Source organism: Camellia sinensis, chromosome 6, assembly GCF_055761805.1.
Source record: "Camellia sinensis isolate YWXY chromosome 6, ASM5576180v1, whole genome shotgun sequence".
NCBI classification, from domain to species: domain Eukaryota; kingdom Viridiplantae; phylum Streptophyta; class Magnoliopsida; order Ericales; family Theaceae; genus Camellia; species Camellia sinensis.
In genome coordinates, this window is record NC_138966.1 from 181,009,557 (window position 1) to 181,024,038 (window position 14,482).

Below are 14,482 nucleotides of genomic sequence, written 5' to 3' on the forward strand. Positions count from 1 at the left end.
GTCCCAAAATATGTACTTTCACAGTTATAAACATGGCCAAACAGCAAGTATAAGTAGGGGAAAAATAGCATGCAAGGATAGGGGCCAAAAGAGGGGTAATGAAGCAAGTGGTATAAGAAAAACTCAAACTGAAAAATTTCCTTCTACAACACTGAAGATGGACCAAAAATATGAACATTTACAGTATATGGAAGACCTCAAATCAGTATACAAATATGCCAAAAATGTGATGCAAGACAAGGCTCAAAAGGTGCTAAAACATGAAGTATATAAAATAATCACCAAACAGAAAAAAAGTGTGAATGAAACATGAAGTATAGGCCAAAATAAGGCCACTTTTAGTTCGGACCAAGGGCCAAAAACAGAAGCAAAGAGGGCTATCAATTTATGCAAAAATGGGGCCAAATAGGGGATATAACTACAAGTGACACATGGAGACACCAAAAAATGTTGAGCCCTTCTCCAATGTTGAAGAGGGGCTCAAAATAAGCCTTATATCAGTTTACCACATGCTCGAAAATAAATTGCTCATGGGTCAAAAACAGCATGCAAAACTATGACATACAAGATGATCAATGAAGCAAGTGTATTATGGAGGGCTCAAACAGGGTTGAGCCCTTAATCAGAAGTGAAGATGAGCTCAAAATATGGCCCTTTTAAGTTAGGGCTGGAGCTTGAAACCAAAAAGAAGTGGGGTTTAGAAATAGATCAAGAAAAAGGTTCAAAAGGGTAAAAGTGTTACTTACCCTTGAAGATTCAAACTTTTGTTGCTTTTTGGATGGATTTGCAGCTTCTCTAGCCTTCAAGAATCCTTCCTTGTTGCTGGAAATGAGATGGTGGTGGTAGAGCTTGGTGGTGTAGAAGGAATGATGATTAGGGAGTTAGGGTTTTTTGAAGAATTGAGAAGGAAGAAGATGGAGTTGGCTATGGAAGCTTGAAGAGTAAATTTTCTAACCCCAACAAAGAACAAGGTTTGCTTGCTATATAGGCCAAAGAAGGGGTGTAAAGGTGGGGGAAAAGGAGAGTAAAACTCCCCCACAAAATATCCCCCGGATACAGAAAATATCTGGGGGATATTGCCCCACAGCTGTAAAGTGCACAGTGCGAGGAACACGGCCGGCCTCTCACTTTTGCTGGAGGTGGCCGGCCGGCCACACCCCCTAGCCGGCCGGCTAGGGGTCAAAAGGGTCAATGTGATTTTCTGGCCGGCCAGCTATTGGAGAGGTACCCCTATATGTGTACAACACAACCATGTGGTTAAAATTCCAGGAAAGTGGGTCTAAGGGGTTCAACATTGGCTCGGAAAGAGGGGGTCAAAAGGGTCAAGTTGAATTACTAGCCGGCCATGAACTTTTAGGGGCCTCTCAGATGTGTAGATCACAGATATGTGGTTGAAAGTTCGAGAAAAAAGGTCCAAGGGGTTCAACATTAGCCCGGAAGAAAGGGGTCAAAAGGGTCAGGTGACCTTAATGGCCGGCCACCAACTTTTAGGGGCCTCTCAGATGTGTAGATCACAAATATGTGGTTGAAAGTTGGCAACACTAGCTCCAAGGTATTCAACATTAGCCCGGAAGTGCGAAAAAACGGGCGCCGGGAGGCTCCGGAAGAGAGATAACTGGTTGTTGCAACAATTGCTGGCCTCCCACCCTTCAGTGACCTTCCTAGTGATAAAACAGAGGTACCTGCCAAAAATGAACGAAAACCGTTGCAAAACGAATGTTCCGGGGCCAAAACACGCAGTTCGGGGTCCCGAAAATGGGCTATTAAACACCGAAAATGGTATTCGACCTCGAAGTGGGTTTCTTAGCCCCCAGTGTCCCTCAAAAGGGATGAAATAAGATGTATGCCAAAAATCAGAGCAATAGGAGATGGTTAAGCGGTCCCGAACCGAGGCACACGGCCTGACGGCTCCGAAAACCAGGAACCGGACTCCGAAATGGGCAAAATGGCCTACGGCCACCAAATGTAGCCTACGGACATTTGAGAGACGGTCTACGGGACCTCTCCCTTCCCTCGGAAAAAGAAACAGAGAAAACCGAGTCTGGTTCGCAAACCGAGACAAGGCACAGAAGAGGGTTCGGAAGTCCGGAGGCAGGGCTCACGGCCGCGACTTTGAAACTTCTGAACAAGCACATTATGCAACATCACCAAGCGCTCAATCGGTGACGTCTGAGTCTTAAGGTCGGTCAAAAATGGGGTGTCTACACTCCGTCCTCATTTTTTTTGCTTTGTTCTCTCTCTACCATTTTTACAAGCCCTTCTTCTCCTCCTCTTCCTCTTCCTGCTTCTTCTGTAATAGTAATAACCAATCAACAACGTAATTCACATCTCGAGGATGCTCTTCATTTCTTCAATCGCATGCTCCAAATGCGACCACAAAGCTTTAGGGACTATTACGAAAATGGGTTTAGGAACAAGATGTTATTTTTTCTTTTCTTTATACGTGCGACGATTGATTAAACTAGTAATAAGAAGCAATCTGATTTGTAAGGAAGTCGTTATTAGAACAGGAGAAAGGCCACCAAGAAAATAACATGGGTTTAGGTGAATGAGAAAGCACATATTCTGCATGATTAGGAAGTGGATATAGCCCTTGATATAGTTGATATTTAGAAAGGTGTGGTAGCCAATTCTACGTAGGCTGGCTTTTAGAATTTGTTCAGTCTAGGGTTCTTCAAATGGCCACAATATACTTTTCTACTTGAGAATTTTTAATCAAATTCTGTGTGAGAAAAGAATATGCTTTTGCATTTCTTCTAAATGTTTCTTTTGGATCAATTACTGCTTATATTATGCTGATTGTGCTTTTCACAGGTTTGTGTTTAAGCGTATAAGATCATTGGAAGTGATCATGTTCACCTCAGAGGAGCCCACACGTTTTGGAATTAGCTGCTTATGAAGGTTACCAACATCTGAAGTTACCTACTATGCACATATAAACTAGTTATTGTGGTTACTTTCTTGTGTAATTCTCTCCTAACTTACTTTTTCTGATTTCAAAATTGAATTACGTTTTCTTGATAAGTCTCCATCTGGAAGATTCTCATATTTTATCTTAAATGTGCAGCCGCTTAATGGTAGGGAGTGAGGAACTTGAAAAAGCTCTCAAGTAAACAGTTGATAATCAAAATACATACATGCGGAGGTGATTCAAAGCAGGAGAATGATTAAATGACTTTATCAAATTACTACTGCTGACTTTTTGAAAGAAACCATTTGCGCAATCAATTGTATGCAAAATAGGAAGACTAGGGCCCTTGAGATGATTTCGATGAATCCAAATAGCCCACAACGTGGCAATCGATTGAATAATGAAGGTAGCCCATTTATGCTCCATTTGATTGGGGGGAAAATATTTTTTAGAAAATATTTTTATATTTTTTTTGATATTTGTTACAATGAAAAATCAATGTCTAATGGAAAATATTTTTTCATGATTAATGAATAATAAATCTATTTAAGCAAAAAATATTTTTCACTTTTAGTAGGCAAAAAATTTGTTCCATATAAGACCATCTAGTTTTACCTGAAACTCATCTATCCTTGAGTTTGAGCCTACACCTCTTAAATAACTTGATTTCACCATATAATCCCTATGCCTAGTGAATGCCCAAACAGGCTTGTTTGCAATAGACTCCCTAGGAATATGAATAACATTGATTGATTCAAAGCACAACCTAATGTAAGATTTATGTTTCTATTTTCTGTTTATTTTGTATAATGTAAGCAAAAAATATTTTTCACTTTCAGTAGGCAAAAAATTTGTTCCATATAAGCATCTCCAATGGCTTGCCATTGGAGCTACTATTGCCAAATTAAGGCAACAATTTATAAAAAGCCACCTCCAATGGTAAGTTTTAGTAGCTGCTATCTTTGGCAAATGTCAAAACTTGTGTCAAATATGGCACAAGCTTTGGCAGCTGCCAAAGCTTCTAAGTTAGCTTCAACCAACCGTTTCCTCCCTCTCTTCCTCCATTTCTCGTCATCCTTTCCAAACACAGAAGCAATTTTCACCAAATTTCAAACACAAAAGCAATTTTCACCCAATTTCACCCAAAATTGAACAGTTTCAAACAGAAGCAAGCTAGTAAAATTTCAATTTTAGCAATTTCTAGTAAAAAAATTAAAAAATACACACAGTGAAGTCAAAAAAAAATAAAAATAAATACCTAACAGAAATGGTATTTTGTAGGGTTGATCTTCTTCGTGTTCTTCATTAGGGTTTCAATTGTTGAGGACGAAGGGGTTTCTTTACTGAGGACGAATTAATAAGGGCAAGGAAGAGAAATGAAGATGGGCAAAGAGCTAGAGATGGGTAGAGGTTTCTTCACTACGAGCTTTTATTACAAACCTTGCCTGAGATTTTCATAGGGAGAAATGAGGATTTGAAGTAGGTTGTGAAGGCCAGGAAGGACAGAGAGGATGTTGGGGACACGACAGAGGTCGGTGGCTTGGGAGGCAATGAGGCGAGTGAAGAAGCCATTGACGTCATGGGTGAAGAAGCCATTCACTGCAGTGTTGATGGAAGATGAATGAGGTGAGTTTGTGAGATTTGGAGACATGGATGATGAAGCAGTTTGGAAGATCAATTGATTCAGAGGGAACTGAGGAAGTTGCAGAGGCTAGCGAGAGAAACAAGAAGAATGAGACCAACATGGGTATGGCCCGTTTGGTAGAGCTGTGAAAAAGTAATTATAGATTATAACTTAAGAGATTATAGCTTATAGTTGTGAGCATGAGCTGGTAACTTGTTTGGTGTAACTGGGGAATTATAGATTTAAGCAGCAGAGTAGTGTTTGGTAAATAAGCTGTAAAATAACTTTTTGCTGTGTAATCATCATTTTGCCCTTATGAACATAAAAATTGTAATTTTGTCATTTTCTTCACTTTAAATTTTGAAGAAGTTATTTCATTAATGGAAGTTGATTAATTAGTACCTAATTTGGTACATTTTTACATTATACCTCAAATTTTTTATTTTTTATTTTATTTTTTTAATAATATTGGGTTCACAAGGGAACAAAAAAATGTCATTGAAATAAAAATATAATAAATTACTATTAAAGCAATAAAAATAAAACTTCCAAGATATTTAAAGAACTCCTAATTTCGTATGTAAATTGACATACAAATATTATGTCTCCTCACTTCCATCTCGTTGTCATCACATGCAGCATCATTTCTATGGCGTGCTTGTTGAAACGAAGATCCGTCCTCTTCATTAGGCACATAATCCGTGAATCTATCATAAGAGTCAAATGCAATATCGCAGAAATCACTTCGTCGAATGAAATTATGAATTGCCATTGTTGCACAAACAAGTTTGACTTGGGTTAGCCACTTGTAGTTTGGTAGGATATCATTTATCATTGGCCATTTTGCTTTCCAAACCTCAAACGTTCTTTCTATTACACTTTTAAGTGATGAATATGCCTAGTTGAATTTTTCTTGTACATGTTGAGGGGTTGACCATGTTCAAATTGAGCTAGATGGTATCTCTTTCCTTTGTAAGGTGCAAGATATCCTTTCATGTTTGGATACCCAACATCCACCAAGTAAAACTCATTTATTTTAAAATTCTAAGATGAAATTAAAGTAAACAATTATAAATGTAAAAATAAATATGGAGATGTGAGTGTGGTGCATCTACTGTAGCAATCAAATATAAAACAGTTACGTCATTGTGGTTTTGGAAAATTATAACTAGGATTCCTAATTGTATCCAAGAAGATCCGAGTATCGTGTGCACTTCTTTCCCATCCTGGTAAGCAAAATGTAAAACACATATCAAAGTCACATGCGGCCTTTATGTTTTGAGTTGCATACCCCTTTCTACCTATTAAACGAGGTTGCTTATCTGGAGATATATATGTTTTGATGTGTGTTTCGTCAATTGCTCCAATACAATCCTCTTACAAAATAGTTAATAAAAATATTTTTAGTCACAGATTATTAGAAATATCCTACGAACATTATTATATGTAACACCCAAGTTCCACAGGTAATTATTGTTTTACCTTGAAATAAGGATAATATGTGCGCTTGCTTCGAATATATAGATGCACACCATTTCTCGATTGAGGCCTTACCCAATCAATAGACATCATTGTAACAGCTTTTAACACCTTCGAGAAGTATTTTGAAATAGTCTCGCAGGAATGTTGAAATCTTTCTTGGACATTTCTACTTTGAATGTCACTGCCAACAATATACAAAAATATTGCAACTTACTCCTGAATCGAGACTTTTCGTCCAGTTTCAAGGCCATACTTTGTCTGTAACAAATCACACAATTGATAAAATACCTCTCTTTCCGTTCGAAAATTTTCAAATATTCTTGTCCTATTCCCTTCTTGTAATTCTACCATGCAATTCCCCCTATTAAACTAGGTGTCCTACATGGTTCTTTTATCAAATAATTTGTCGCATATGCCATTGCAACTGTTGTCGCTGTAGCTAAGAGCATATTATTATGTTGTTGGGTTTGCAATGTGCTGCCTTCATCTTCAGTATCTTCATCATGGTGATCATCATTTCATTCATCGTCACCACTGATACTTATCTCCAAAATACTTACTTATTTAAAGGCTTAGTTACTATTACAAGAATGACCTTGCTTTCTTCTAATTAGATTTTAGTCCAAATTAAGGATTATAAATCATCATGACGTCAAGCAAAATTAATTTCATAGTTTAACTCAAATTTCATTTTCAATTTTAATAATTTAGTCCATACAATTTTAGTCCAATTTTAATTAGAGTAAATACCATGAATCAAGTAAATCTATAATAAACAAAACCATAACAATAGTAGCCACTAAACACATAACACTTGAATCATGTCATATGAGGACAAAATATAAAACCAAATTTTAAATACCATGAAAAGTACATGTACTCAAAGTTCCATATAGAAAATCATTTCCTTTGGCCATTAGTTTTTGCCTCCCATATAGATTTTAAGTTGGAGTAGCATTAGATTTCACAATAATGCTGTCTTCAAACAATTTTTTAATGGATTAAAGCTTAGAATTTCTAGTGTTGTTTCAGGTCTGTGAACAAAGAAAGAAAGCAAGGAAGAACAATGGTTGTGGAAGACAGTTATAAAAAAATGAAGTTTGATGAAGATAAGTTGTCATACTTCCAAAGGATAACTGGTGAGAATTCCCACACAGCTATACAAGTTATATAGTGTATTCAAGAAAAAGAAAAAAAAAAAAAAAGTGAAGACACAGAAAGAGAATTTATTTTTGTGATTATCAGGATATAGAGAACTCCATCAGCTACAAATATATAAGAAAGACAAGAGATTTAAAATAAGAATAATATGGAAAAAATAGAGAAAGAATTATCGATTTTCAGCAATGAATATTTAAACTTCTTGAATTTAATATCAGCTCACTCTAATATAGTTTGTAAGATGGAGTTATTTCTCAACTCTTGGAAAATTCAAAGACAAGTCAAAACCTTTTAAAAAATTTAGTAGTGGTAGCTTAGTCAAAAAAGAACATCTACATATATATAGAAGTTTTCACCATTCACCAACCATTCATATTCAAGATTAAAATCAACCATTCAACCATTCAACTAACATTCAACAAGTCAACCATTCACCTACCATTCAACTAAGAAAATGCCACCTACCCACCAACCATTCAACCATTCAATTAACAAAGTCCAACAAAATATCAATAAAAGTCCAAATAATGAATCTAACATAAAAGTCCAACATAGTCAATATTAATAAAAGAAAAAAAAAATAATGACTCCAAAACAACAGTCTACAATTAATAATAAAAGTCTTAATAAAGTTCTTAAACATGAAATAATTAGGAAATTCAGAAACATCCAAGTTTAGAAACAATTAGCCGTGATAACCTGTGGTGGTCTTCTCTATCTCAATCTCCAACTTTAGAAATCCCAGTCGAACTTCATCCGTAGGAAGAGTCATGAAGCACTCACGACGCTTGTATCGTAAGAACAATCTGGCAGCCCATACATACAGCTCATCATCCAGGGACACACCAGGGATGCTTTCCAACTTCGCCAAACATTCTGCAATTAAAGAATATCTTGATGAGGTCTGTGTTGAAGTTGCTGAAGATGACTCAACCACATTGACTATACGATCAAGTGTCATGTTAAGTAGAGCAGCACCAGTAAATTTCTTCTTTGTCTTACTCTTAGTTGATGAACTATCAGTGTTTGATGGACGTTTTTTGTTTAACTCGGAAGGATGAACCACCTCAAAATTAGCATCATCATGAAATTCAGTATCATGTGGGGTACGGAATTCCTCCACAATCTCATCAGTGTGAGGCATAACCCCTGAGCTAGGAGTGTATGTCCATTCTCCTGTAACAGCTGCATCTGAGAATAGTGTGTCTAACTCTTCAGTGAATTACAACGGCATACGCCAAAATTTAGCAGCATCAGGATACGTCTACAACAATTACAAAGGAAAATTTAACAATTTCAAGTAACAAAATTTGGTCTGTTAAAAAAAAAAAAAAAAAAAAACTGAATATGTGCATTAAGCAATTCACTTACCTCCAATTTCTTGGTCCACCAGTCATCAGATGCAGATATAGCTGCAGTCAATGTATCACGGCCTAAGCTTGTCTCACCCCTTAACAAATTATTCCATAGAAGCCAATATTTTTTCAACACATCCCAATGATTTTTCATTTGTATTCATTGGTATGCTTTTCCAGTCATACTTTTAAACTTAATTACCACATTTTCCCACCCGACCCTATCTAAGTGTGTACCAGTTTTGTGTCCAACCTTCACTTGCTCAACACAAAGCTTAATAAAAATTTCATTTGATTTTGTATCCCAGTGAGCTTTAATGGCTGGTACTTGACTTTATTTTTCCTTGTTCTTTCTATTTTCAGATTGTGTTTTCTCTTAGGTACTCATTCTATGAAAAAAAAATTAAAAAAAAAAAACAAACTCATTCATCAATGCTTGCATTACAATAGCTAAATCAGTACAAAATAACCACACATGGCAACTACGTCAACATTCATTGGGTACAAAGCTTAGTACAATAGTTCATGGTAAACTACATTAGCACAAAAACACCAGGTATCTCTAAATAGCACCTGTCATCATTTGAAGAGTAATGCAACTGACATAACAATACAAATCGTGAGCAGACCCACAACAAGCTACTTCATGAAAGCATTGGATTGCTCAAGCATTTGGTTATTCACTTTTAATCCTACAGTCTCCATTTTTTGATTTTGATCGAGCATTCTCTCGTTCCTCAGCCTCTCTACCATCGTCATAGATTTTGGGGTACACTACCTCCAAAATTGACAATTTCTCTTCTCACAAATAAAATACAATCTCCCTTTAGATGGCTTGTCAGACTTGGTAACCCTTATGGTAGCTCTTAGCCTACAATCACATTTCAAAGCCTCATACCTCAAGTCGAAGCTCTCACCGCTAGAATAATAGTTACTAGAATATGACATGGCTCTGCATTAATTAGGAGATGGTAAAGAGAGAGAGAGAGAGAGAGAGAGAGAGAGAGAGAGAGAGAGAGAGATAGAGTAGGGGGTGGTGGTTTTGGAATAAACGAGAGATAAAGTGACAGCGAGATGAGGATTAATGTGGACCGTTGGATTGTTTAATCCAACAATGCTCTTTGTCCTTGGAAATACAAAAATTGAGCAACGGCTCTTTTTATGTTCTAATATAATTTTTTTTTTTGCAATGTATAATGTGGGGTAAATTATATATATATTTTTTTAACTTTTCAATTTTTTAAATATTTTATATTTATCTAGTCAGAAATAATGTAAATATATAATTTTTTTTAGAAATAATTTAAAAAGGTCATAAAAGACAAAAAATAGACCCAAAAAAAAAATCATTAAAAAACCTATATCCAAACAATACATACAAATTTGGAGGAAAAATTAGTTGAGATTTGCTAAAATAGCATTTGATCATTGGAGCACCATTACTATAATTTGACAAAATAACACTATTTATTACCAAATTATAACAATAACAATGCTATTTTAATAAACACCATTAGAGATGCTACTATCTAGTTTTACCTGAAACTCATCTATCCTCGAGTTCGAGTCTACACCTCTTAATTAACTTGATTTAACCGTATAATCCCTATGTCCAGTGAATGCCCAAACAGGCTTGTTTGCAATAGACTCCCTAGGAATATGAATAACATTGATTTTTTTTGCAGTATGAATAACAATGATTGATTCAAAGAACAACCTAATATAAGATTTATGTTTCTATTTTCTATTTATTTTGTATGATGATTTGAAAGTACATCTTATTCTTCGGTAGATTTGTATGATAATCACTTGTGTAGTATTTGGTTTTTTAGAATGAAATAAAATGTAATGGAACAATTAATTTTTAGTTTGTCTATAGAATGATTTGTAATACATTTTTCATTATTTCTTTATATATTTTGTTTGGATCATAAATTTGGATAAATATTTGAAAAGAAAAAAGGAAATAGGGAATAGGCGCATAATATGGAGAATGTGCATAAATAGAAATGCTTATGACTTAATCTATTGCTAATAAATTCTTTTGTCATGTACTTGTTATATTTATTTGATACGATATACCTATATAGAAAACTAGCGGCCGAGGCACACGCGATGCGTGTGCAAACTCATTTGAAGTTATAATATGAAATTGACATTTTTTTAAATAATGTACATATATATAATTATGTGCAATATAACATTTGATATTAATATATTTGATATTTGATAAATAAAATATATATATATATATATATATAGTAAAATATGTACAAATCTTTATAAAGAAAGGCACACACAAAATTAAGGAAACAAACAAATCAATTTTTTGAAAACATAATAAACCCACAATCACAAATTTTGATAAAAAGAAGAAAAATAATAGTCAATTTTTTTATTTTTTATTTTTTTTATTTATTTTTATAACTTGATAACATAATGAAACATTTATTTTATAGAAAGTATAATTAACAATATTACATAAAAAGACAAATACAAAAATACAAATCCAAGGCACTTAGAGCACTGAATTTTTTTTTTAAGAACACTGAATATTTTTTAAAAACACAAACAATTAAGTAACAAACAAACCAAATTTTTAAAAACTGAATTTATACACAAAAAATAAACAAATGCTTGAAAAACTAAAATAGCCAAAAAGAAAAACCCCAAAGTATTTACGTCTAAGTCTAATCTAAAAAAATTCATACACACATGGTGCCAAATTATTCAAAGAAGCCTGCATAAATATGAATTAAGAGCTTAAAAATTAATTTAATGAAAACACAAAAAACACTGATTTTTTTTTTTCAAAAATACACACACAAAATTAAGAACACTGATTTTTTTTTTTTTTTCAAAATGCACAGACAGTGAGACTTTTTAATGAAGAACAAAAATACATAATAGTGTTCTCACAAAAGTAAACAAACAAACAAATCAAATTATAAATAAAAAAAAAAGAAAAAAAAACTGAATTTATACACAAAAAGAAACAATAGCTTAAAAAGTGAAATCACTACAACAAAAAGCAGTTTTGGCGACCAAAAATGTAAATTTCGTCACTGAAAGTAGGACAATTGGCGACTAAAATTGAATTAGTAGCCAAAAGGCGACTAAAACAGTTTAGTAGTCAAATGTGTACTTATTGGCGACCAAAAATCAGATTAGTCGCTGATTACATAGGTTTTAGCGACTAAAACAATTTTAGTAGCCAAAGGTGAAGGTTTTTGGTGACTAAAAAAGATTAGTAGCCAAAAATATAGGCTTTGGCAACTAAAAAATGGTTTGGTCGCCGATTGTAGGTGTTTTACCGACAAAAAAAATGTTGTAGCCAAATGTAAAGGTTTTTGGCTACTAAAAAATTTTTAATAGCTAAAAGTGGACAATTGGCGACTAAAATTGAGTTTAGTCGGCAAAAGTGGCGGTTTTGGCGACTAAAAATCAGTTTAGTAGCCGAAAGTGGTTATTTTTAAACGGAAATTAATTTTTTTAGCAACTAAATTATTGGTAGTAGCCAAAACTAAGGTTTTTGGCGACTAAAAACGGACTTTTGGCGACTAAAAATTTAGTCGCCAAAGGTGCTTTTTCTTGTAGTGAATAGGAAAAAATCCAAAACTATTTAAGTCTCTAAAAAATTGCACATAGGTGTCAAAGTGTTTAATTAAAAACACTTATAAATATTAAGAACCTAAAAATTAATTTAATGAAATACAGAAAATACCGATTTTTTTTTTCAAAAACACACACACACAAAATTATGAGCACTGATTTCTTTTTCTTTTTTTTCCAAAAACACACAATGAAACTTTTTAATGAAGAAAAAAAATACATAATAGTGTTCTCAATCAATATTTTTTTTTCTCTAAAGAACCTAATTACATAATGAAACTTTTTATTAAAGAAAATAAAAATATAATTAACAATACTACACTTACAATGTAGGATGAGCAGTAGATATATATTTCAAATAAAGAGAACCATAAGATTGCAATGTTCTTGAATAGTATTTCTCCTAACAAAAAAGAAAAAAATCATTGAACAAATGAAAGAGAAGATTTTATAGTAAATAGAGAGGGAGGTGAAGATGTTGAAACTGTTTAAAACTGCATAGCAGTTTGAAAACGTGGGAGGTGAGATAGGTTGGTATCATGAGAAGTGGGATTGGTTGTAATTTATTATTTTACCCTTAATTACAAACTGATAAATATAAAAATAATATAATTATTTAAAAAGTTAGGGTCATTTTAAGAAAATTTGGAAAAAGTTTATGGAGAGTGGCTTCATGACACCAAAATTCACTACAAAAAAAAAACACATTTGGCGACTAAATTTTTAGTCGCCAAAAGTGAATTTTTAGTCACCAAAAGTTGAGTTTTGAGTTTTCCCGACTAAATTTTTTAGTCGCCGGCTTGGTCGCTAGAAAACTGTCACGAAAGGTATTGGCAACAAACAAACTTTTAGTCGCCAAAAACCAAGTCTGTAGTGACTAAATTTTTCGTCGCCAAAGCTCATTTATGTTTTTTAAATTATACATTTGGCGACTAAATTTTTAGTCGCCAATAGTGAATTATTTTTTTTTAATTTATACATTTGCCGAATATTTTTTTCGTCACCAATATTGAAGCTTTTGGCGACCACCCGTTTTAGTCACCAAAAGGTTATTTCAGAAAAAAAAAAAAAAAATTAACCCTCCGCTCTTCCCAAGTTTTGAACCACCAACCTTCCACTTTCTAAACCTTTAGCAACACACTCTCTCCACTATGCCACAATAACATCACATGAATGTATATGCAAAATATATTATTTATATATTATATTGACCTGTATTAATATTAAACTATATATATAAACATAATTATTTTTATTCAAATATAATTTTTATGTAAAAAATAAATTATTTATTAAAAAAAAAGGAAGCCACTTTTGGTGACTAAATTTTTTTTTAGTCGCCAAAAACCTTAGTTTTGGCTACTACCCAATAATTTAGTCGCAAAAAAATTTAATTTCCGCCTAAAAATAACCACTTTCGGCAACCAAGCCGATTTTTAATCGCCAAAACCGTCACTTTTGCTGACTAAACTCAATTTTAGTCGTCAATTGTCCACTTTTAGCTACTAAATTTTTTTTAGTAGCCAAAAACCTTTACTTTTGCTACAACATTTTTTTTTGTCGGCAAAACACCTACAATCGGCGACCAAACCATTTTTTAGTCGCCAAAACCTATACCTTTGGCTACTAATTTTTTTAGTCTCCAAAAACCTTCACTTTTGGCTACTAAAATTGTTTTAGTCACTAAAACCCATGTAATCAGCGACTAATCTGATTTTTAGTCACCAATAAGTATACATTTGGCTACTAAACTGTTTTAGTCGCCAAAAGTCTTCACTTTTGGCTACTAATTCAATTTTTGTCGCCAATTGTCGTACTTTCAGTGACGAAATTTACATTTTTGGTCGCCAAAACTGCTTTTTGTTGTAGTGGTTAATAATAGAATAGATAAGCACTCTTAATTTCAATGCGACCCACTAGATAATATGATACGATATACATATACAGAAAATAAGCCCTCTAACTTTAATGCGTGCGTGGGGTCCAACTAGTATGGATAAAAGTTGGATATATATGATTAATTTATATATATATATATATACATATCTCATGTGAGAGGGGATACCGACTGACACAACTTAACATCTTCATAGCGAACTATAGAACACTAAAATCATTATAATTAAAGGAAGTTGTTATGGTATGCATTTTAAAAAATGTGCCATAATATACATATTATAATTATGATATTTTGTAACAAACATCACCCTAATTCATAACTCTACTCACTAAAATAATTCATAATATTTATACTAAACTCCTAACATTATTTTAAAGGTGCACATCTTATATTTGTTTATTACAAAGTGACATAACACATCACAAACACTCCACTTT

At 33.5% G+C, this 14,482-nt stretch overlaps 1 protein-coding gene across 1 annotated transcript; it reads right to left on the reverse strand.

Moving 5' to 3' along the window:
* Nucleotides 1–7,863: 7,863 nt before the first annotated feature.
* On the reverse strand, nt 7,864–8,687 carry LOC114286050 (L10-interacting MYB domain-containing protein-like). The gene is made up of 3 exons (XM_028229129.2): nt 8,550–8,687; nt 8,415–8,442; nt 7,864–8,369 (listed from the first exon to the last, which is right to left on the reverse strand). Exons 1-3 carry the CDS (start codon nt 8,685–8,687, stop codon nt 7,864–7,866), a joined length of 672 nt encoding a protein of 223 aa, XP_028084930.2.
* Between the last annotated feature and the right edge of the window lie 5,795 nt (nt 8,688–14,482).